Source organism: Eretmochelys imbricata, chromosome 3 (assembly GCF_965152235.1).
Source record: "Eretmochelys imbricata isolate rEreImb1 chromosome 3, rEreImb1.hap1, whole genome shotgun sequence".
NCBI classification, from domain to species: domain Eukaryota; kingdom Metazoa; phylum Chordata; order Testudines; family Cheloniidae; genus Eretmochelys; species Eretmochelys imbricata.
In genome coordinates, this window is record NC_135574.1 from 183,576,638 (window position 1) to 183,601,339 (window position 24,702).

General features: G+C 42.4%; 2 protein-coding genes across 6 annotated transcripts in view; one reads left to right on the forward strand and one right to left on the reverse strand.

Moving 5' to 3' along the window:
• The window catches only part of FBXO11 (F-box protein 11), a 209,404-nt gene extending 207,265 nt beyond the window's left edge, over nt 1–2,139 (forward strand). For 3 of the 4 annotated variants that reach the window (XM_077813920.1, XM_077813918.1, XM_077813919.1), the window contains 3 exons: nt 203–311; nt 603–701; nt 799–2,139. In XM_077813920.1, the coding sequence (XP_077670046.1) occupies nt 203–311; nt 603–701; nt 799–928 (338 nt within the window). In that variant the 3' untranslated portion in view covers nt 929–2,139. Of the gene's footprint in view, nt 1–202; nt 312–602; nt 702–780 lie in introns of all 4 variants that reach the window. The other variant, XM_077813921.1, reaches the window with a different exon arrangement.
• The window catches only part of MSH6 (mutS homolog 6), a 32,162-nt gene continuing 9,565 nt past the window's right edge, over nt 2,106–24,702 (reverse strand). Inside the window, exons 4-10 of one of the 2 annotated variants that reach the window (XM_077813915.1) lie at nt 16,087–18,622; nt 10,172–10,443; nt 9,502–9,619; nt 7,135–7,224; nt 3,255–3,409; nt 2,849–3,048; nt 2,106–2,274 (exon numbers count right to left, since the gene is read on the reverse strand). In XM_077813915.1, the coding sequence (XP_077670041.1) occupies nt 2,196–2,274; nt 2,849–3,048; nt 3,255–3,409; nt 7,135–7,224; nt 9,502–9,619; nt 10,172–10,443; nt 16,087–18,622 (3,450 nt within the window). In that variant the 3' untranslated portion in view covers nt 2,106–2,195. The remainder of the gene's footprint in view (nt 2,275–2,848; nt 3,049–3,254; nt 3,410–7,134; nt 7,225–9,501; nt 9,620–10,171; nt 10,444–16,086; nt 18,623–24,702) is intronic. The other variant, XM_077813916.1, reaches the window with a different exon arrangement.

A 24,702-nucleotide genomic window follows, 5' to 3' on the forward strand; every position in this document is an offset into this window, starting at 1 on the left:
ACGTAATTGAAACTGTTGTGATTATATAGTGTTATTTTGACAAATAAAATATGCAAAATTTGAAAATACTGTATGCAGAATTTTAAACTTTTTGGCGCAGAATTCCCCTAGGAATATTCCATGCAGTTTACTGTGTGGGGGTTTTGGGATCAGACCTAAAAGGAATGTTCTAATTATCTGATAGTTTATCCTTTTATTACAGATAACAAAATAATGAACAATCAAGATGCCATAGAAAAGGCTGTCAGTAGAGGCCAGTGTCTATATAAAATATCAAGTTACACCAGCTACCCAATGCATGACTTCTACAGGTAACAAATTTATAAACAGTTATAGGTCATGAAAGGTAAGAAAAAATAGTAATCTCCCTCACCCAGCATTCCTCTAGCATATAAGTGATTAAATAGAAAGCTGTCTAGTGTAAATGATGAACCAGCTTAGATCTATTGTCTAGAGTCTGCAAGTTTGATTGGTTTTTGGTTAACATTACTTCTACAAGGAAATTGGCATTTTTCTGTGCTTAACACATTGCCAATTACAGATGTGCCTGTAACCACCTGTCCATTTTCAAATCATGCCTAATGTGCTACATTTTACTTTAGATGTCACACTTGTAACACCACAGATCGTAATGCCATATGTGTGAACTGCATTAAGAAGTGCCATCAAGGACATGATGTAGAATTTATTAGACATGATAGGTATGTTAACAAGAATGAATACTTTGGCTGAGCAGCTTTACTATTCAAACTTAAAGCAAGTTTAATTCTCCTACTGAAGATAATTTTTTTCTTCTAGGTTTTTCTGTGACTGTGGTGCTGGAACACTCTCTAATCCCTGTACACTAGCTGGAGAGCCTACACATGATACAGATACACTATATGACTCTGCTCCACCTATAGAATCTAATACATTGCAGCACAACTGAATTCCTTTCAGAAAAGAAGTCCTGCCATTCTAATATCATAACTGTTAAACTTTTTTTTGGAGGAAATTATACTTGCCCATTTCTGCAGAAAGAGACTGTATTAAAAAATGGATGTGTAAGGTGTTGACACTATGGAGCTCAACCTACCAAAAAGAAAGTGGCAATATGTTGACTCAGGATAACAGAACTGGGCGTTTTAGCATTACTGTGTAAACAAAGACTCTTGAAGGGACAGAAGTGAAGAAAATAAGCTGCAATTTTGTACAGATACCAACTTCTGAAAAGCTGGTGTTTTTACAAGTAGCATTGAAACGCAGTCCAATTTGCAGTAGTACTATTCTGTAGACAAGCAGCATTCTTTGTTGCTGCTGTTATGGACATGGGTACCAATTGCTTTTGTAACATGGTAAAATGTGAGCTAGCACTTCTGCATTTCTTTTGATTTTTTTTAACATTTATTCAGATTGAAAAATATGATTTTAAATGCTTTACTCTCATGTAGTTTGTTTTTAATTTCAAGCAAAAAAAAAAATCTTATTGTACTTGAATGTGTCCTGTTTTGTTAGCACACCTAGACTTGCTGTAACTGTACTCATGTCCCAGTATGTACGTTCTTTCTATGAAAGAGAAAACACTAATCTTAAATTATATCCAGCAATTTTTCTGGTATCCTTTGAAAAAGTTAAAATAATCTCCTTCCCTGCCCCAGCAATAGTCTGTACTCAAATCACCCTAACAAAAAATGTGTTTTAATGAGACTTCCTAGCATATACAATGCACTATAAAACAAAGTACCCATGTAACTAAGTTTTGTGAATGAAAGTTTTACTATGTTTTAAAGTACACATTAGAAAGTCTCCTCAAAACAGTCTTGTATTTTACTCTGTTCATAGTTTTTTTTTGAACAGTCTGGACATTACCTGTATCAACAGCTGGAAATCACAGCAATTTCCTGCTATAATGAAGCTGAGACAAGTATATATACAGCTCTATACAGTTTCATAGCTTTTTTCCATTTATGTGTATTGGTGACAGTGGGTAATCAACAGCCTGAAAGTGTATGCATGTACCATAACATCTAGACTTAATATATTGTGGAGTATTCAATAACCATTATGTAGAGGGTAGATAAGAATTAAAAGGGTTTAATTTCCTAGGAAAGAAAATGGAAAAATGGTCATTTTTAAAAAATAAAGTTTATTAGATCATAATGTTGTCTGCATACCATCTTTGTGAGAAAACCACCACTAACACTTGTTACTGTATCTTACAGATTATTGATCACAGTCATCAGTTTAGGAACAGCTTTATCTCCTGCTGCATTCTCTGCCACCAGGCAAAGGTGCCTAAAGGGGGTGGGAGGGGAGAGAGAGAAATTAGACCACATTGCTAAGTAACATTTATGTTTAGTAAAAGAGGTCTAGTAAGTTCTTCACTAAGTAATATGTTCTCTGGGTAAATCAGTCTCCACCTTTTGCAGGACTGATCATGAGTTTTTCTGGCAGGCAATTAATCAAAATAAGGGGCTAACCCTCCTTTGCCTTCAGTTTTACCACTTAACTTCATTAGTCTATTTTTGAAGGAGTGTTTTTTTAATGTCAAAGGAAATATGAAAAAACTCTAAAAATACTAATTTTTAAAGGATAGTCTTACGATTTTAAATGTATTATTGTTTCTCTGAAGTCATGTAGCACCTAACAATTGCCAAGGCTAACTTCTAAAAGTTACAACATAGGTGAACCCTTAGCACCACTGTACTGAGAAAATGTCTAGCTTCCCCTAGGAGCCAAGAGGAAACCACCTCTTCTCCCCACCCCCATTCTGTTGTGCTCTAGCATAGCCACTTAGCCCCTCTTTATGTGGCACAGCACCTGAGTTTTTGTGTTTGTTTTTTTAAAATAAATTCAGGAAAGAACTTACTTAAACAGTCTCAGTGAAAGTGTAACTTTCTCAAAGTCTCGTGCTTTTCTGTGACCTTTCTGAATAACTTCCTCTGGAATATTAGCAAGCCTTGCTGCATTGAAGCCATAGCTTTTAGGACAAGCTCCTCTAATGAATTTATAGAGGAATGTAATAGTTTCCTGGCTTGGATCTTCACTCTCATTTTCAACCATACATGCCTAAAAAAAATCACCATAAAAGCAGTTTATCCAGTACTTTTACATTAGTGTACATAGAACATTTCCTTCTTTCAGGACACCCCTTTTTGATTACAGGTAGAAAACTAAGGCTCTGTGCACACTGTGGAACATGGCCTACCAATAAAAACCCCACTTCCCAAAGTGATGCAAATACCCTTCCTTGAAGTTCAACAGTTTGTACATACCATATGGCCCAGTTGCACAGCAGCACTGTGTGAATAGTCCTCTACTAATGAATAATAATGTGTAGAAAAAAGTGTGCGACACTTTATATTTTCTGCAAGTTCTTTAACAACTGCACTTGCTATAGCTGTGCCATCAAAAGTAGCTGTGCCTCTACCTGCAAGAGAAGAAGAAAAACCTTCACACATCCAATGTGGAACAAACTTGTATTTCTAGACACTAAGCAAAATATGACTTCAACCCAGTATTTAAAGAGAGAACTTAAGCCAGATTCAAGTTATTTTACGTGTTATTGAAATAGAGCCCACTAAATTACTAACAGCTTGTTAGTGCAAAACAACTATGGTGGAATTTATAGCACAATAGCTATTCCACATTAAGACACTGTGTATGGTACAAGTTACTTCAGTTTAATTTACATTGCTGAAGGGTGTGAATAATCTGCACCCCTGAGTGACATAAATCATACCAATCTAAGCATGTGCGTAAGCAGCGCTATTTTGGCAGGAGAGCTTCTCCCACTGACATAGCTACTGCCTCTCAGAGAGGCAGGAGTTAAGCTTATGCGTGAGCGCTCTGCCATCAGCTTAGAGCATCGCCACCACATGGACTGCTGTAGCGTAGATGTAGCTTAACTCTCCCTGTGGATGTTTATTCTGCACTAAGAATTTACAAGGGCTGACAAGCCAATTCAAACTAAAGTAGGGTGTGAATTTAAAGCATAGTAGTTATTTGATTGGAGGGAAAGTGTCTGCAATTACGTTGATTACACAAGATGTCAAATGTTTGTTTGCATAGGTCTTTCACACAGCAATAGGGAAGAGATGCTTCTAAAAAAATAACAGGGATTATAAAATCACAAACTGGCATGGACAATCTAAGGTAGCAGCTGCTTTGGATATTCATTCCTCAGCAATCCCCTCTCCCACACCCTAGTTCCATGCCTGACAGCAGTCAAGTGTCGGCAGGAAGTGGTTGATGGGGGAAAAAAACAACAACATACAACAGGTTTCAGAGTAGCAGCCGTGTTAGTCTGTATTCGCAAAAAGAAAAGGAGTACTTGTGGCACCTTAGAGACTAACAAATTTATTTGAGCATAAGCTTTCGTGAGCTACAGCTCAATTCATCAGATGCAAATAAATTTGTTAGTCTCTAAGGTACAACATAAAACAGTTTAATAGGGGCTCCGAGGGTAAGATTATGACCATTCCTGCAGTAATTCCCAATGGCCACTGGAAAGTAGTCTGTTTTCAGGGGACATCCATGGTTAATATGAAAAGGCTAACTGGAATGCTGCTAATGTTTAATACACTTTAAACATTCAAACTGCTACTGTCATGTGTACACTAAATAGCTTTATGGCCTAGCCTTTAATCTTAGGTTTGATTTCTTCACCTATAAGAGAGTCATAGAAATGTACAGTTGGAAAGGAGCTCGAGAGGTCATCTGAAGTTAGACCATTCCCGACAGGTGTTTGTTCTTAAAAACCTCCAAATGACAGGGGTTCTACAACCTCTCTTGGAAGCTTATTCTAGAATTTATCTATCCGTATACTTATGTTAGATACTCAGAAAAATCTTTCTAAATCTCTTTTGCTGCAGATTAAGCCCACAACTACTAGTCCTACCTTCAGTGGACATGTAGAACAATTGATCACTGTCCTCTTAACATAGCTGAAGACTTATCAGGTCCCTCAGTTGTCTTTTCTCAAGACTAAGCAAGCAGAGTTTTCATAGGCCAAGTTTTCTAAACTTTTCATCATTTTTGTTTCTCTCTTCTGGACTCCAGCTGAAGCCTCACCAGTATGGAGTACAGTGGGAGAATTACCTCACATGTCTTCAATATAAACAATCCTATTAATGAACTCCAGAATATTAGCCTTTTTTCCCCATTGTATCTCACTGTTGACTCATTCAGTTTGTGATCCACTATAACTCCCCAAATCCTTTTCAGCTGTACCACCACATAGCAAGTTATTTCCCGTTTTGTAATTGGACATGTGAGTTTTCCTTCCTAAGTATAGTGCTTTGCATGTGTCCTTAATGAATTTTACCTTGTTGATTTCATACCAATTCTCTAAATTGTCAAGGTCAATTAACTATCATCCAAAGTGTTAGCAACCCCTCCCAACTTGGTGTCATTTGCAAATTTCATAAGCATACGCTTCTCTCAAAAGTCATTAATGAAAATACTGAATACTCAACCCAGGACTGACCCCCGTGGGTCTTCACTAAACACATCCTCCCAACCAAAAGTGTAACCTCTCTAATAATTCTTCAATCTAGTCACATTTCCCTAGTGTTCTTACTATAATCAGTCAAGATATATCATGTCTACAGCTTCCCCACCTGGTAATGCTGTCAAAGGAAATTAGATTGGTTTGGCATACTTTGTTCTTGACAAATCAATGCTGGCTATTCCTTAACCTATTCTCTAGGTGCTTACAAAATTATTTTATACTTAGTTCCAGTAGCTTTCCAGGTATCAAAAGTTAGTCTGACTGGTCTATAATTTCCCAGGTCCTCTGTTCCCTTTTTTAAAGATAAAGATTTTTGCTCTTTTCCAGTCTCTGGGACTTCACTTGTCTTCCATGAGTTCTTAAAGAAAAGCGCTAATGGTTCCAAGATTACTTCAGCTAGTTCTTCAAAGTACCACCTACGATGAATTTCACCAGGCTCTCCTGACTTGAATACATCTAATTTATCTAAATTCTCTTTATATATTTTGGCTTGTGTTTCTTCCCCACTGTTAATACTAATTGTGTTGAGTATGTGGTCACCATTAACCATTTTAGTGAAGACAAAATAGACTTATTAAACACCTCAGTCTTTTTTATGTCAACAATTATTAGCTCTTCCCCTCTAAGGAGAGGACCTAAGTTTTCCTTCATCTTTCTCTTACTCCTGATGTATTTATTACCATCTTTTATGGTTACAGATACATATGCATTTTCTGCCATAGCTTTTCTGATTTTGTTACTACATACTTATTCTATATTTTCCTCCTTAGCAATTTATCCATGTTTCCATTTTTTGTAGGATTCCCTCTTTGATTTTCAGATCACTGATAGTTATACTGACTTCTTACTATTCTTCCTCTTTTTCCTTCACATCAGGATAGTTAGCAGTTGTGCATTTAATATTGTCTCCTTGAGGAGCTACCAGCTCTCCTGAACTCTTTCTTCTCTTAGATTTTCTTTCCCAGCACCTGAAGTTCTCTGAATTTGTTAGTCTGCTATTTTGAAGTCCTTAGTCTGCTGCTCACTCCTTTCTTTCCTTAGAATCATAAACTCTTATTTCATGATCACTTTCATCAAAATTGCCTTCCATCCTCAGATTTGCAACCAATTCTTCCCTTGTTGGTCTGAATCAAGTCTAAAATGGCTATCCCCCCAGTTATTTCCTCCACTTTCTGGAACAAAATGTCCCCAATACATTCCAAGAACTTTTTGGAAATTGTGTGCTGCTGTATTAATTTTGCAACAGATGTCTGTGTAGATAAAGTCCCCCATTAATACCAAGTCTTGTGTTTTGGATATTTTTTCTAGAAATGCCTCTTCCTCCTAGTCTTGATATGATTGTCTACAGTAGACCGCTACCATGATATCATTCATATTTTTTTAACCCCTAGTCAGACTTTCAACTGGTCTGCTGTCACCTCCTTCTGGACCTCAAAAAAAGTGATATGTATTCTTGATAAATAATGCACCACCACCTCTCTTTTTTCCCCCATCTGGAACAAGCTATACCCCTCTATACCAATATTCCAGTCATGAGATTTATCCACAAAGTCTGATGTCAACTAAGTCATAATTTAGCTTATGTACTAATACTTCCCGTTTTTCCTGTTTATTCCCCATACTTATTAAAAGAGCCTGAATACCTAGTTCATCCACAAGCACAAGGGAATGCTCTGTTGCATGCCGGAGTATGCTGGAAGTCTCACTCAGCTCAACAAAAAAGGTACTCTCTCCTAAAAAGGACAAAAACAAAACTTCATTCAAAGTGTATAAAAGTTTTGCAAAGGCAGGCATGTACAGCATACAGTTCAACAATACAACATTTATTAGACTAAACTGAAACTTCCAGCCAGCTGTGACCAGAGCTAGGAAAAAGCTGAGCTTTAAAAAAAAAGACATTCAGACTATCAGGTAGGAGAACAAGTATAACTGAGTGAAAACTGGTAATACTAAAAAACAACCCTGTTTGTACACTAGTCCTAATGTAAAAAAGCAAGCAAGAAAAAACATGAAGTCCTTTCTCTGGTAGAAGAATAACTGGTGAACCAGTGAAATGGTGACAAGAACCAATGAAAGCAGAGCAACTGATGGGGAAGGGAATATTAGACTGTTGAATGTTGTTACAAACACCCATTTAACTCCATTTACTAACATTTTGGGAAAAGAAAGCCTTTGTTACAGATTTCAATTTAAGATAAAATTCAAACATCCCAGAGATTCTCCAACAAAGTAAGAGAAAACTAGGCTTGACATTTCTGCTATTTCTACAAACACAATACAAGCAGAAGTAACATATTTCAGATCTTTACATATCACAAAATGCAAGACCCTTTACTCAATGGGACTCACCTGAGGAGAATTCTGAAATGACAAAACACAAAGTTCCATACATGCAAGACAGCAGACTATGCAGCAGTTATTTTTAAATGGTCAAATTAAACCAGATATGAACTTAACTTTCCCCAGCTGGGGGAAAATCCCATAGATGTATTTAATTTAACCAATAACTCTTCAACAAGGAGGAAGTTTTTTTTGGAGACAGAGCAGAATTATACTGAGGAATATTGAACACCTGCTGCTTATTTCAAGTAACTCTTCAGGCTTGCTATCAATTCTCCTTTCACTGACTGCCATGAAGCTGTTCTCTCTCTCCCACTGAAATGTTTAAATGATGCTGATGTTGACAGTCACATTTCCAAAACCAGCTCTCATGCAGTATTCAGTATGGCTTCTCAGATGACTACTGTATGCATTAATTCCATGTATGTGGCTGATTAAGGAGGGACCAGTGTTAAATGCCATGGATTTCCCTAGACCACATCTTTATATAGATGAAAGGACATTTTTGCAAGAACTTTTCATTAACAAAAATAAAAATGGAACACTGAGCTAAAAATGCAGCCCAAGATATTTGTGGGCGCGTGCACACACACACACAATATAGCAAGCCCCTGACCCCCAGCAGGATGGAGCGGAGCCCCCTGCCTCAACCAAGTTTCACGATTATCATTGGTGAGTCTAGTATTAAATTTTTTTAAATTATTTAAAACTTATACTGTATATGTATATAATGTCTGGTGAAAAAAAATTCCTCTGTGCCCTAAGCCCCCCTATTTACATTAATTCTTATGGGGAAACTGAATTTACTTAACATATGTTCTTGAAAAATGCAACTTTAAGTGAAACTAACTAGGTCATTAAGCATACTGTATATGCTTATGAATCCGTAAGTCCTCATGTCTCCACCCCACTGACACTTACACCTCTGCCCTACAGTCAGCTACCATGCCACCTCTTGTATCTTGATTGCTGCTGGGCAATCAATCTCTGCCACGCTGGCTTCCTTCTCTTTCCCTAAATAGATGGCCAAGATAAAATATTCCAAGAAATCTATGAGCTCTACTTTTCTCCATTCTCTGAGTGAGCTGGACTCAGGGTTCTTGATGCATTTTGACATCAAGAACCTGGACAGCAGCCTTGACACAAGCCACACTGTTTTGGATATTTGTGAGGCAGATGATGTTCCTATAACAGAGCCTTACACCACAAAAGTCTAAGTAGTAGCTGACTTTCTCTTTTCCAAAGTACTTGGAAAAGGGTATTCTAAGGAGACCTGCCATCAGCTGTTTAACTTCCTGAGAGCTACCTCAAAATTTGTCTCCCAATGTGGACTCCAATTTCAAGGGTAATCGGGAGTTAGCTTGATCTCCCATCAGACATAATGGACAAGCATGTGGAATACCCAGACACAACTAAGGTCCTGTTTCTGCCCTGAAAGTCACACCTCAGGGTTTACTCTCCACCAGAAGACAGGTAAGTGAAGAACTGCAACTGGCTAGCCCCTTTAATACAGGATGGCATACACAGCTTCACGCCTCAGACTTGATCCACTAGCAAGGGATTAGAATTGTACCCAAATGTCTAAAGAACCACCAAGTGAATGATTTGAATCTACTCAAGTACTTTTACCACCTACTCAGTTCTATATTTGTACAATTTTAGGAACTCACCTGACATAATTCTGTCCGAGGCACCTAGTCTTGTAAATACTCTGTCAATAGGAGTAAGCCTGCAAGCTTCAGCAGGTACATAGCATCCCAACTGAGCCATTATTGCCAAAAGGCCAGCCTGCAAAACAAAAGAAAAAACTGTCCAACTTTTCTCCTCCCAAGTGTCAGACCTCAAGCTAAGTAGGACTGAACCTAGCTAATAATTAGACAGGTATCTTTGAAGAAACAAGAGACTGCAGGAATTGGTGTTGGCAGTTTAGTACTCTCTCCCCACATAACTTCAAAGTTAGTATTGAATCAATATCCCATTATGCCAACAGAGGTAGTGTGTTATGAGAAGCACCCTCTATCCAATGAAATGAAGTCCTGAGCCCACCTGCATTTATTAAAGAACCTCTGCCACTTTTCCTGAGAACAAGAGTATTAGTCTTGGTTTCTTTGGCTAAATTCTTATGGTAGGTTACATCCTTCTTAGGTAAATAAATACTTGCTGCATTTTCAACCAGAGTATTTTTCACTTTACAGCCCAAACTGCGGACGTGTTGCTGGGTGCTGTCAAGCTGTGACTACATTCCAACCTTGAGATTTCAATAGTGCATTTAATAATTCTTTGATGTTCTTTAGTGCCCTGGAACAAAAGATGTTTTAAGTAACCATATTTCATAGTCACCTGTCTCATTAGTGTAGATTTGCCACCCATGTTTGGGCCAGTTACTAAAACACAGTAGGCTTCACTATTGCTGTCTTCATCTTCATTCTTGGAACCTATCACAATATCATTAGGAATAAAATCATCCCCAAAAAACGTTTTTGTAATGCATGGATGGCGTGAACCTTTAAGCTCCAAGAAGGGTGGAGTATTCTGTTCTGGCAGTAGAATTACAGGTCGGCAGAATGGTCCATCACCCTCTTGACTATAGTTAGCGAGGCACATCAAGACATCTACAAAAGTTAGAAAAATTCCAATTAATTGTAATTATCCCTCATTTCCTGTATTTCTCATTGTACACATACCAGTTGGGTGGAGTTTCTTTCAAAAAAACAAAAACAGTTTCTTGTAACTGTTGTTCTTTGAGATGTGTTGCTCAGATCAATTCCAATTAGGTGTGCGTGTGTGTGCACAGTCATCGGAAAGTTTTTCCCCTATTAGCGCCCGTCGGGTCGGCTGTGGAGCCCTCTGGCGTGGCGCCTCCACGGCGGTAAATATATGACCCTGCCGACCTGGCACCTCCTCAGTTCCTTCTTGCCGGCTATTCTGACAGAGGGGAAGGTGGGTGGGTTTGGAATGGATATGAGCAACACAACTCGAAGAACAACAATTACAAGAAGGTAACTTTTTTCTTTGACTGCTTGCTCATATTGATTCCAATTAGGTGACTCCCAAGCCTTACTGAGACGGTGGAATCACTGACTGGAGCACCACTCTGCCAAATGCTGCATCGTCTCTGGCGTGCCAGGTAATGGCATAATGATAGGCAAAACTGTGAACCGAGGACCACGTCACCACCCTGCAGATTTCTTGTATTGAGACCTGGGCCAGGAATGCCGCCGAGGAGGCCTGTGCCCTTGTGCAATGAGCGATTAGTGCCTGAGCTGGAACTTTGGCTAGCTCGTAACACATCCAGATGCAGGATGTGATCCACGAGACCAGGAGTCCTTTTATCTGGTCTGCTACTGCCACAAACAGCTGGTTTGACTTACAAAACAGCTTAGTGCATTCAATGTAAAAGGACAGCGCTCAGCGAACGTCCAGTGAGTGAACCCTCCGTTCTCGGCTACTCACTTGAGGTTTAGGATAAAAAGACAGGTAGAAAGATGTCCTGGTTAGAGTGGAATTGGGATACAATCTTTGGAAGGAAGGCTGGATGAGGCCTAAGTTGCACCTTGTCCCTAAAGAAAACCATGTAGGGAGGATCAGAGGTGAGGGCTTTTAGCTCCAATACCCTCCTCACTGAGGTAATGGCAATGAGGAAGGCCACCTTCCATGTCAAATAGAGGAGCGAGCAAGTTGCCAGCAGTTCAAACGGGGGCCCTGTTAGTCTGAAAAGGACCAGGTTAAGGGCTCACGCCAGGATCGGTTGTCTAACCTGTGGGTACAGCCTTTCCAGACCCTTAAGGGAATGGCCAACCATGAGGGTGGCAAAGACGGAATGCACAGCTGCTCAGGGGTGAAAGGCCAAGATAGCTGCGAAGTGCACCTTGATGGATGATGCAGCCAGACCCTGCTGTAGGTATTCCAGGATAAGCAATAAGGGCGCCTGCATCAGGGGTGTGCGGATCTGAGTGCACCAGATTGTGAACCGTTTCCACTTGGCCACATAGGCAGCCCTGGTGTAGGGTTTCCTGCCACCGAACAGGACCTTCCTAACCTGCTTGGAGCACTTGAGTTCCAGGGGGTTTAGCCATGAAGCTTCTAAGCCATGGAAATCGGGGTAATGAAGGCAACCGTGGTCCTGGGTAATCAGGTCCAGGACCAGAGGCAATGTGATCAGGGTCTCCACCAACAGCTCCAGTAGCGTGGTACCAGTGTTGGCAAGGCCACACCAATGCCACCAGTGTGACTGCCACCTTGTCTCTGCAGCTCTTGAGCAGGACCTTGTGGACAAGTGGGAACACGTACAGCAGATGTTCCATCCAGGGGAGGAAAAATGTGTCTACAAGAGAGCCTGGACTGTGATTCCGGAAGGAGCAGAATCGCGGGCATTTCCTCTTGCCTCGTGTGGCAAAGTCGTCGATGTGGGAAACTCCCCAACTCTGGAAAACACTGCATCACGTCCGGACGGTTGGACCGCTCGTGGTTGTGGAAGGATCCGCCGGCTCATTCTGGGAAGCTGGGAGGCAGGACATTTCTAGGTGCATGGAGTAGGCTATGCAGACCTCCCATAGCTTGAGGGCTTCCCAGCACAGGGGAGAGGAATGGGCTCCACCCTGCTTATTTATGTAAAATATTGCAGTTGTGTTGTCAGTCATGACTCTCACGCACTTCCCTTGCAGATGAGCTTGGAAGGTTTGGCATGTTCGTCACACCACCCTCAACTCTTTGATGTTGATATGGAGTGAGAGCTAGTCTTGAGACCAGAGTCTGAAGGCCCCCAGGTGTGCTCCCCACCCCAGCGCCGACACATCCATTACCAGAGACAAAGAGGGCTGAGATCTGTGGAAGGGAATTCCCTCCTGTGGTTTCAGCCATCAGGGACTCGAGGACCTGCACCGGAAGGGTGACCACTGAGTCCAGGCTGTCACACCCCGGATGGTAGGTAGATGCTAGCCAAGCTTGGAGAGGTCTGAGCCACAGCCTGGCCTGGTCTAACCATTTGAAGTCCTTGGACTTGGGGGTAGGGCCCTGCCGCCTTGTCCAGGTAGGAGGATGACTATGTAATTGGAGGTATGGAGTCCTCTTGGCTCTCCAGGTTCCTGGGAACATCCTGTGTTGCCTCATGTTCCACAGTGACCGCCCCAGGGTCAGCGTCAGTGGTTGGAGCAGGATTCGGGGGTGGTTTTGAGGCCTGTACCACCCTCACCTCAGAACCCCTATGGGTGGGATGACTTGCTGATGCTTCGGGTACCCGTGGCTCTGACACCACCAAGTGGGAGCCCTTGGAATGCGTGTCCTGGGCCTAGTGATAGGCCCAGGGTGTCCATAATGGCCCTTGTACAGGTCTTTGCCATGGCCCCACACCCACATGCTGCTGTCAATGGTCCAATCTATGTTGGCTGTGCCTAGAGTAGTGGGACTCCACCTCCAAGTCAGATGACGAGGACCTGGAATGCAAAGGCCTGGGGAGTGGTGCCACGATGTCAAATGGTGCCATGATGGGGTGTGGTGCCGTCTGGTTGGTGCTGGGGAGCGGTGCCACAGACATGTAGTCAGAGACCGTCGAGGCAATCTCCACATCAGCATCGTGGGCTTGCCTCTGAACAGTGCCATGCACTGCAGAACCGGAGGCTTATCCGGACCAGCCGGGGACCATGGTGATTAAGTCCCTCGCGGCCTCAAAGGTGGTGGATGGCAACTCTATGTCCTCCACCTGAAACTCCTGGCCAGTGCTTGTGGACTCTCCTGGACTCAGTGGCCCCCCTTGTGGGGCCAAAGTCGACGGTGCAGTCTCCTGGGTCACCAGCACTGGGTGCTCCTCTCCAGGACGCACACCAGTGGCGCTTTCCAAGGTTGCCATCCTCAGCACAGGTGAATGCCCCCGCCTGACTTTCGGTGCCATTTCTGTGGCACCAGGGAGTGGGAGCGGTGCTGCATCACCTCTGCCGGCTGCATTGTTGGAGAGCGCCAGTGCTGAGGGTTTCTATGCCTAGAGTCCTTCCTTGGCACCACTTCACATACGGAGGCCAGAGAAGCTCAGCACCAGATCCTGCCCACCCGAGACTGGCTGGGGACAAAGAGCCACCTCCATTAGGAGCTGTTTTAGGCGAAAGTTCCACACCTTTTTCGTCCTGGGATAAAGCCCCTTGCAGATATTGCAGCAGTCCATTTGGTGCACCTCCCCATGACACTTGAGACAAGAGTCGTGGGGGTTGCCCATTGGCCTGGGTTTATGGCAGGATCTGCAGAGTTTGAATCCTTGGGACTGAGGCATGCCCCAAACCCCCAGGGGAAACAGGAAAGGAGCACCCCCATTCCTACCCTACTAACAAACTATAAACTATTACAACTCTGAAACTATGCTAGAACTGCAAGAGAAAGCCCCCACAGTTCCAATGACTGTCACTGGCGGTAATAAGGAACTGAGGAAGTGCCAGGTCAGCAAGGTCATATATTCACCGCTATGGTGGCAACACTGCTGGGGGCGCTACAGCTGACCCGATGGGTGCTGCTAGGGGAAAAACTTTCGAACGACTGGGCACGTGGCGCGCGCACACACACACCTAATTGGAATGGATATAAGCAATCACTCGAAGAAGAACAGATGATCCTTCCTTCTCCTGAGGAGATTACCACTGCAACCCTTTAATACATTAGTAGCACTCACACTTGCTGAAGTGGAGACTATATGTAAAGATTTTATATTTCCCACTCTGATTTTATTGGTGTTTGGTCAGAAGTAATTTCCTCTCCTGGACATAACTTTAAATATAAGCCTTCAACATCTGCCTTGTGCTTTGGTTATAAGGCAAAAACTCAAGTATACAGCCAATATATATTTGTATTTAGTGCATCCTGCACTAGCTTTCCCCTGGATTCCGAAAGAAAACTAGGAAGAAAAATGGCTTCCACAACAATGAATTACTTCATGGCAAAAAGGGACTCACCACAAGATTCAGTTATATTGCTTGAAATGTATTAGAATAGAGTTTTAAAATATTAAAAGTCTGTGTCCATCTCTGATAGAACAATCAAATCAATGTTATTTCAGTCTAATGCATCTCACAGCTGGAGCTGACATGGCTCTAACTTCAATGCATGGTCACAACAACTGTGTACTTCTTAAACGTAAACCTGTCCTAAGCTTTCCATTGCCCCACATGAGAGAATCCTACTTTTTAGCAAGGGCCAGCTGTGCAGGTACCACATCCCAAAAAGAATTATTGGTCCCCAGTATCTGTATGCATCAAGCCACCTATTTTAGGTGTCCTAAAAAATGGATTTTGGTGACTAAGCACCCACATTTTAAACATTTAGACCCAACTGCCTTGCAGCTTTATCTGCCTCAGCATCTTCTGGGAAGAGACCAACTGTTTCATGTTCAGGGTGTGGCTGGCTGGACGCTTCTTCCAAACCACCCAGTCCCAGAAGATATTACAGGCCTGCCTGCCCTCCCATTCCCACAGCAATGGGACCAGAAACACTATGCTTTATTTCTCTCCAGAGCAGAGATATCCCAGAGTGCTCCATGCTAACAGAGCACTCTCAACATGCACAGTAGTACTTCTAGTTCTGCAGATGTGGCAGGTGAACACAGAAGATAATTTCTGGGAGAAGAGTTAACAGCAGATTTGAGGAAGCTATCTTACTGGCCTATCTTCCAACCCCCAACACTCCTCTTCAAGAGAGAAGGTAGGTGGTTGTTTAAGTGATTCAGGAGTAAAAGGTAGTTGGCTTCCTACTATAAAACAGCTAAGGGGGAAGGAAAAGGATTGTTCGGCCTTTCCTGGCTCGAGCTTTACTTCCACAATAAAATCTGAAGCCATTAAAAGGTCTATGTACTTTCATTAGGACTTTTTTGCACAGTAGTGTTTGTATGTTTTATCACTACTTGAGAACAAGCAGCTGATCTGCACTTACGATTCCTAAATGTGCTAACTGACCATTTATACTGAACTTGTGGGAGGACATAACAGGCAATGCAAACCTCCAAGTGCAATATGCAAAGAAGGAACTTGTAAAACAGCAGGGCCCGGTGATTCATTGCTGCTGCTGTTTAATTGAATTTAGAAAAAGTCAGGTGGCTATTTCTCATTTTCATGCCAAGGTCAAATGCACTGGTCTAACACTGCACTCAGGATTTTAAGAGCAGGTTAGCAGCTGCCTCTCAGCAGTGTTTTAGCTTGTCCACACCAGATTTCTGGGTTTTCAGTACTATCAGATAATAGGATATTTTTATTAGCTTGATAAGCAATTTAAAAAAATCTTACCTAATACAGCAAAGCATTCCACTGCTGTTTGCCAGTCTTTGCTATTTTTATCAAAATTGTGGAACAGTCTCCTCATACAGTCTTTCAGCGCTGCATCTCTCCGTTCTTCAGCATTGACCATCTCCGCCAGCATCTTCTCTATCTCCTTGGTCCAGTAACGTTTATAACCCTTTCTGGTGGACTTCAATTCATATTCCTCAGGCAAATTGTGAGATATTGCATTTTCTGGAATTTCCATTTGGTAGCGGTTTTTGCCTGCTCCCCAATAAAGCATGGCTTTGAATCCAAGCCGTTTGCGTTGTTTATCCAAATACTCCCGAAGATTCTCTTCAATGTCTGTAATATCCTTTAGTGCTTTATCATAATCAGGGTCAAACCCAGCCTTCGGAGTAATCACTCCAGTCTTTCGAGCCTCATTGTGGTCAAAAGCAGTATCCCATCTTTTAAGTTCTGTACTCAGGTCTGGAAAACAGCCCTCTGGATTTTTCGACTTCAGAGTGACTAACTGCTTAAGTATTTTAGATTTGAAATCAGCAGCAATTTCTTCCATGATCCCTATCGTCTCAAGCATTACTTTAAATCCTTCCAATGTAGACAAGAAGTCAGTGATTTTTTTTTTACTGTATCTGGTTTCTTCATAAAAGATAGCCCTGTTGTCTGGATGAGTCTCACTTTTAAGTGGTGATCCAATACTGTGAATTTTGCTCAGGAGCCTTTCAAGATCTGGAAGTTTCTTCAGAAGTTCACTAACTTCAAACATTTTATCAGGAACTGCCAGAAGATCTTCAACTGCATCCAAACGATCATTGATGGAGTGGGGATTACAGAGGGGTGCACATATCCACTGTTTCAGGAGTCGCTTTCCAAAAGGGGTACAACAAACGTCAATCCTTTCCAGTAATGTGCCTTCTGTGGTGCCAGTAGTTCCATTCTGCAGGATTTCCAAGTTTGTTAGTGTCACCCCATCCAGCACCATCCGCTGATTAGTTTTAGCAAAGAAACTGCTTGATCCTTTAGCTTTTACAACATCAATGTCCACAGGAACATACTCCTCAAAGTTTGCCAGAGATAAGAGCTCCTGGTCAATAAGGCATTTCTTGAGGTAGAAGACACATCCACCGAGAGCTGACAAAGCTAACTCAGAGTTTTCACCAGGAGTAAGACCCAGAGAGTCAATTTCTGATGTCATGGATTTGATCACAGGAGGCAGAATAAACCTATCATCAACATTTTGCTTATCCTCAAAGTAGCTTTCTTCAATTAGAGTTTTCAGTGTTTTAGATGCATTCCAGAACTGGGAGCCAGAGATCAAGCCTTCTTGCATGGAAGAAGAGAGTGAGCCTTTTAATATCTTGTGTGTGTCTGCAGACAGATTTCCCTTCTCAAACAGGATCTGCACCGGAGTGTAGTGTGCCACCAAAGTTCTAAACCTGGAGCAGTGGCGGTCATCTGGAAACTGGCCCACATAAAATTTTCCCACCGATGTGTCAACAAAACAGACACCATATGCACGGTGGTGGCCAGAAGTGTCTTCAACTTTTTCTTTTACACTGAGAAGGTATTTATTAAGTTTTTCAGAAGGGTCTCCATCCAGAACACTGTAGGTCTGTGTCCCTTTGGTAATTATCCTGCATATTTCTCTGCGTACAACCCTATCAAACTTTGTTGGGTGGGCCAGGGATCTGCAGCGTGCTTCCATCATCTCAGGAGTCTCTGTCTGCTCAACCCGGACTACTTTGTACCCCTTCTGTACTAGAACATCAGAGAATCTGCCAAATGCAATTTCTGGAAAACCTGAATGGGCCCAAATACCTTTCATAAATATCAGTCCCAGCTCATTTACACCAGTGACTGCATCCATATGATACAACTCATAGAACTTCCCAACTTTGTAGAAGATTACAGCATCAAAGTTCTGAGACTTTAGCTGCCACCACTTCCGCATTCCTGGGGTACACTTGTTAAGGTAGTCCTCTGGCACATGAAGGGTACATGGGTCGTAATGAGGATCACTTTGTCGTCTTCTACATCCATCTCTCTTTTTCCCTTCCTGAAGCCATTCAAGTTTATCATGTTCCCATATAGTAGAACTGCTAACATTTGGCTGAGACTCAAAGTTTTCAGGCGCTGCAAAAGAGGTCAGCCTTGACTTGGTTTCTAATAAAACAGTTATTGCTCTTTTGGGTGTTTCAGGATGATCATTTTCCAACCTATTCCTTTTAGCAGGTTTGCGGTCAGTTTCTCTCTTTCGTTTAGAAGGGACTTTCACAGGACTATCTGCATCCATCTTCGTGTCTGTCTCAGAGCTGGCAGATTCACCTTCACCCATTCCGCTGCTTGCTTCATCGCTGCTTGCTTCATCTTTAGCATCTGGTTTAAACTCTTCATCTGAACCTTCATTGTTACTGTCAGAGTCCACCACTCTTCGTTTTTTGGCTTTCCCACCACTTCTCCACCTGCTTGTCGGCAGCTTTTTTTTTTTCTCCTCCTCCTCACTATCATAATCTTCACTGTTGCCCGAAGCACTTTCACTAACCTGTTGAAAAGCAAAAGGCAAATTGCTTAATCACCTACAAAGATAAAACAGAAGAGGGCAATTATCAAGTGATCCATTCTGTCGTCCAGTCCCAGCATTTGGCTTAGGGACATCCACTGCATAGGGCTGCATCCCTGACCATCTTGGCTAATAGCCATTGATGGACCTACCCACCATTTGCTTATGCTTTTGACCTTCACAACATCCCCTGGCAAGGAGTTCAACAGATTGATCGTGCGTTGTATGAAGTACTTCCTTTTGTTTTAAACCTGCTGCCTGTTAATTTCATTAGGTGACTCTTGTTTCTTGTGTTATGTGAAAGGGTAAACAACACCTCTCTAGTCACTTTCTTCATCCACACCATTCATGATTTTATAAACCTATCTCATTTCCATGCTGAACAGTCCCAGTCTTTTTAATTTTTCCTCATATGGAAGCTGTACCATACCATTAATCATTTTTGTTACCCTTCTCTATTTTTTCCCAATTCTAATATATCTTTTTGGGATGGGGCAACCAGCACCACACGCACTACTCAAGGTGTGGGTGTATCATGGATTTATATAGCGGCATTATATTTACTGTCTGTTTTATTATCTAGCCTTTTCCTAATGGTTCTGTTAGTCAAAAAAGACTGCTACTGCACACTGAGTAGATGTTTTCAGAGAACTATCCATGATGACTCCAAGATCTTTATTGAGTGGTAACAGCTAATTTAGACCCCCAGCATTTTGTTTGTATAGTTGGGATTATGTTTTCCAATGTGCATTGCTTTGCATTTATCAACACTGAATTTCGTCTGCCATTTTGTTCACTCAGTTTTGTGAGAGCCCTTTGTAACTCTGAGCAGTCAGCTTTGGACTTAACTATCTTAAGTAATTTTGTATAGTATGCAAATTTTGCCACCTCCCTGTTTACTCCCTTTTCCAGATCATTTATGAATATGGTGAACAGCACTGGTCCCAGTACAGATCTTTGGGGGACCTCCGCTATTTACCTCTCTCCATTCTGAAAACTGACCATTTATTCCTACCTTTGTTTCCGGTCTTCTAACCAGTTACTAAATCACAAGAGGACCTTCCCTCATATCCCATGCTGCTTACTTTGCTTAAGAGCCTTTGGTATGGGACCTTCTCAAAGGCTTTCTGAAAATCCAAACACTCTATATCAACTGGATCACGTTTGTCCATATGCTTGCTGACATCCTCAAAGAATACTAATAGACAGGTGAGGCATGATTTCCCTTTACAATAGCAGTGTTGACTCTTCCCCCACATATCAGGTTTATCTGTATCTCTGATAATTCTGTTCTTTACTATACTTCCAACCAATTTGCTTAGTACTGAACTTAGGCTTATCAGCTTGTAATTGCCAGAATCGCCTCTGGAGCCATTTTTTAAAATGGGTGTTATACTAGCTATCATCCAGTCACGTGGTACAGAGAGTCTGATTTAAGTGCTAGGTTACATACCACAGTTAGTAGTTCTGCAATTTCATATCCGAGTTCCTTCAGAACTCTTGGGTGAATACCGTCTGATCCTGGTAACTTATTACTGTTTACTTTATCAGACATGTTCCAAACCACCTCTAGTGACAATCTGGGACAGTTCCTCAGATTTGTCACCTAAAAGAAGCCTTGGGTGTGGGGGATCTCCCCTTCATCTTCTGTAGTGAACACCGATGCAAAGAATTAATTTAACTTCTCTGCAACGACCCTTGTCTTCTGTGAGTGCTCCTTTCATACCTTGATCATCCAGTGGCTGCACTGACTGTTTGGCAAGCTCCCTGCTTCTGATGTACTTGAAACCTAACACCAAATTTTTTTTCAAGTCTTTTGCTAGTTGCTCTTCAAATTCTTTTTGGCCTGCCTAATTAAACTTTTACACTTGATTTGCCAGAGTTTGTGTATCTTTCTATTCTCCTCAGTAGAAGCTGATGTCCAGTTTTTAAAGGATGCCTTTTAGCCTCTAACCCCTTTTTCACTCTGTCTTTTAGCCATGGCGGCATTTTTTGGTCCTCATTTGACAAACTAATTTTCCATTTTGACCATCTTTTTGGTATTAATAGGAGAAGATGGAATTCAATAATTTCTTTAAATGAACCTTTTTATAGTGTTAAGAGATGCCAAACTAAACTAATGCAATCTGATTTCCTATGGAGTGTACGGGACTCTTGCACTTTTGCATCAGCAACAAATTAATGAAGTTCCATGCTTCAATCCCAGATTATATAACCAAAATTATACAATGATCTCTGAAGGGCCTTAGGCAAAGCCCTGCATAAATCCAGGCAGAACTAACAAACACTGATGAATTTGATCTCTCCAAGACCTTGCCTTCCTCCTGTCTATATATTTAAGGATCAAACACAATTAGAAATCTAGTTCTTGTTTATCCCATTTTTCAAAATCAACTATGGAGAAAGAAGAAAAATGATCCAGTTCAGTGGTTAGGGTGCCAGCCCAGGCCTCTGGTTCGATTCCCTGCTCTGCTACAGACTTGTGATTTTGGGCAAGTCAATATCTCTCAGTGCCTCTGTTTTCCCATCTGTAAATTGGGGTTACAGCACTTCCCTACCTCACAGAGGTGTTGTAAAGATAAATACATAAAGGACTGTGAGACAATCAGATCCTATGATGGGGGCTATACAAATACATAAGATACACAGAACTGGTAGACTTATGACACTGAAAAGACAGAGGGAAAGGGCATAGCTGAGTCATCAGACTGGACCTACTTTCAATGGCTACAATTACATTATTTGGTCTGAAGCCATTCAGCTGTACCTGACTCACCGTAACTGGGCTAAGCAGGAAAAGAAACATAACCCTGCTTAGCACATTCAGCTACTGCTTAACAGTTACACAGAAATAGTGCTGGAGGAGTAAAGATCTGAACCAGTTCCCTTCCCCCACAGCCCCAACTGGCCAGGGGGGTGAGCAGGGACAAAATTGAGACCCCCTTCTTGGCTTTCATTTTAGCAGTCCAGCTGCAAGGTGGGATCTTCCCACACATGGAGGCTGCTTGAAGCTGTGCAATCCAACTGAAGTTTAAGACTATGAAACTCACCAGTCAGCAAACCAAATAGCACTCTGGAGCTTAGTCAATCAGCAAATTTAGACAAGGTCACACATCAATTAATGATAGCTATGACAAGTTTAAGATGGTAAATCCCATTTCCTAGAAGCCTGGGCAAAAACAACATTAAGTGTTAAAAATCTCTTAAAAACCTAGTCAATTTCAAAACATTGAAATAGAAGTAGTTTCAGGAACATCACCTGCTCAGTAGTTCCCTTGCCAATTTTGATTTACACTACATTTTAAAGTTCCACCTTCTCTGTATGTATATGTATCTTCTTACCATATGTTCCATTCAATGCATCCGATGAAGTTGGCTGTAGCCCACGAAAGCTTATGCTCTAATGAATTTGTTAGTCTCTAAGGTGCCACAAGTACTCCTGTTTTTGTTTTTTGGTTTTTTACTACATTTTAAGACTTTCTTCCTTGTTGCTGTCTGAATCACACATAGCAAGAGAAATGTGAAACAGATCAAAGTGCTCTCAAAACACAAACTGAAGTAAGACTTCTTTTTAAAAATCACAGAGACATAGAGCTGAAAGTGACCTCAAAGTTATGTCCACACTGCAGCTAGGAGGTGAGATTTCCAGCAAAAGTAAACAGGGTCATGCTAGCTCAGGTTGAGCTAGTATGCTAAAAATAGTATGGCTGTTGCAGCACTGATAGCAGCTTCAGCTAGCTTCCAGATTCCAAACCCACCTGACCCCTGACCCCAGGCAACTAGCAGCACTGATGGTGGCATGAGCAACATCCAACACTGCTATTGTAAGCATACTAGCTCAAGTTGAGCTATCACAGGTCTGTCTTACTCAAGCTGGAAATTACACTTCTCCGCTGCAGTGTACATAATCCTGCCTCAGCATGGCAGGGTGGGTATAAGTATACTTGGACCCTCCTTGATGTAAGTTTATCTAACCTGTTCTTAAAAGCCTCCAGTGCCAGAGATCCCATAACCTCCCTAGGTAACCCATTTCCTTTGTTCTTTCCAGTTAACTGTAACGTAAGTGAAACTATCTTGACGCTGTCCCTTTAACAATCTAGTGATGCGTGGGGACCCCGGCAGACAACAGCGTGCCATTAAAAATCCTGCCTGGCCCACTCTTTTTCACCCACTGCTCTCTCCTTGCAGGACAGGCAAGCTTCCCCCTCCCCCCACCTCTTCCCTCAACATGCTGGGTTCCTGCCCCTCCTCTCCCTCTCTGCGGCCAATCAGCTGATGGCCCTTGCTACCGAGGGGGAGAGGGAAAAGCAGAGCCGCAGCGCGCTCTCTGCTCCGGGGACCTTGGGGAAGGGGGTGGAATCAGGGCATATCCCCTCCAACACCCCCACACCCATACCCTGACTCTTGCACCCTCCACATCCCCACCCCCACCCTGAGCACCAAATGGGAGCTCCTGCACACACTCACATTCCCACTTGCACCCCTCGCACCAAATGGGAGCTTCCCAGGTAAGCACTCCACACCCAAACCTCCTGCCCCAACCCTGAGCCCCCTCCCTTATTCTAGCTCCTGGCCAGATTCTGCACCCCAACCCCCAGCCCTGTTCTCAGCGCACTCCCACCCTCATCTCAGTGCACAGAGAGGAAGAGAATGGCTAGAACCAGGGAGAAGGTCTACTCTATGTGGACAGGGCCGGGATCCCAGACCGGCAGCGGGCTGAGTGGGGCCGGCACCCGGGACCCTGGCTGGCAGGAGCCAATGGACGGAACCCCACACCGGTAGCGGGCTGAGCCGCTCAGCACGCTGCTGGTCTGGGGTTCTGGCTGCGGGCCCCTTGCCAGCCGGGGTCCCGGCCACAGGCCCCGCTCAGCCTGCTGCCAGCCTAGGTGAACGGAACTCCAGGCCGGCAGCAATTTAATTTTAAATGAAGCTTCTTAAACATTTTGAAAACCTTGTTTACATAGGACAATAGTTTAGTTATATAATATATAGACTTATAGAGAGACTTTCTAAAAAATGTTAAAATGTATTATTGGCACGCGAAACCTTAAATTAATGTGAATAAATGAAGACTCGGTACACCACTTCTAAAAAGTTGCCGACCCCTGGTATAGGAAGTCTTAGCCAAAATTTGCAAAAAAATGCATGCTTGTAGTTTGCTTCTGAAATTCATGTTTAAACACCTACTTAAGTGCCTGATTTTAAACATCTTCTTCCCCCCCCCCCCCTTCTATTTTTAAAGCTTGGCCCTAGTTTGTGGTCAGATGTACTTTTGTCTGCCCACTCCCCCACAAACATTGAACATTAAACCCATTTTCTTTCTTGCCAAGTTTTCAGTTATTGAAAATTCAGAGCTTAATCAAAACCACTAGAATATGTTATAAGTAACTATCCCTTACAAGGTGCATCTTGTAGTGGAATTTTGATTTACTTCTGACTGCTCATTTGTCTTTACTATTAATGCCACCTGATATGCTACAAGTGGACGTCACTAATAAATTACATTTCAACAGCTAAAATAGCCAATTAACTGTAATGTTAGGCTAGATCAGTGGTTCTCAAACTCTTTTCCTGTGGACCACTTGAAGATTGCTGAGAGTCTCGGCGGACCACTTAATGCTCTTTCCAAATGTTGTTTGTACTTAGCTAGCTATTGTAAAGTGCTTTGGATAAAAGCACTATATAAAAAAAACCCTAATAATAATTAGGTTTTTTTGTTCTACAAATAAAAGCACACAACTCATTTTAATATCAGTAGTCTTACCTTTCTAATGTGATGGATGTGCCTTCTCTCCTCCACCACAGCAATCACAGAGCTGAGGCTGGGAAGGAGGGCCGTCTCGCCCCGGCAGCCACCTCCCTGGAGCTGGGGAAAGTCGCCTCTTTCTCTGGCCATCGCAGCCCTGCACCTGCCAAATTCCCCCCATCCCCTCTTATCACCCCACTTCCCCCGCCCATCTACCCCCTATTCCCCCCCAAGGCTGACACCTCACTTTACACGTGCGTCTTCTCCAGGGTCCAGACACCTAAGTAGTGGAGCCATGCCTGCACGGCTCCATTAA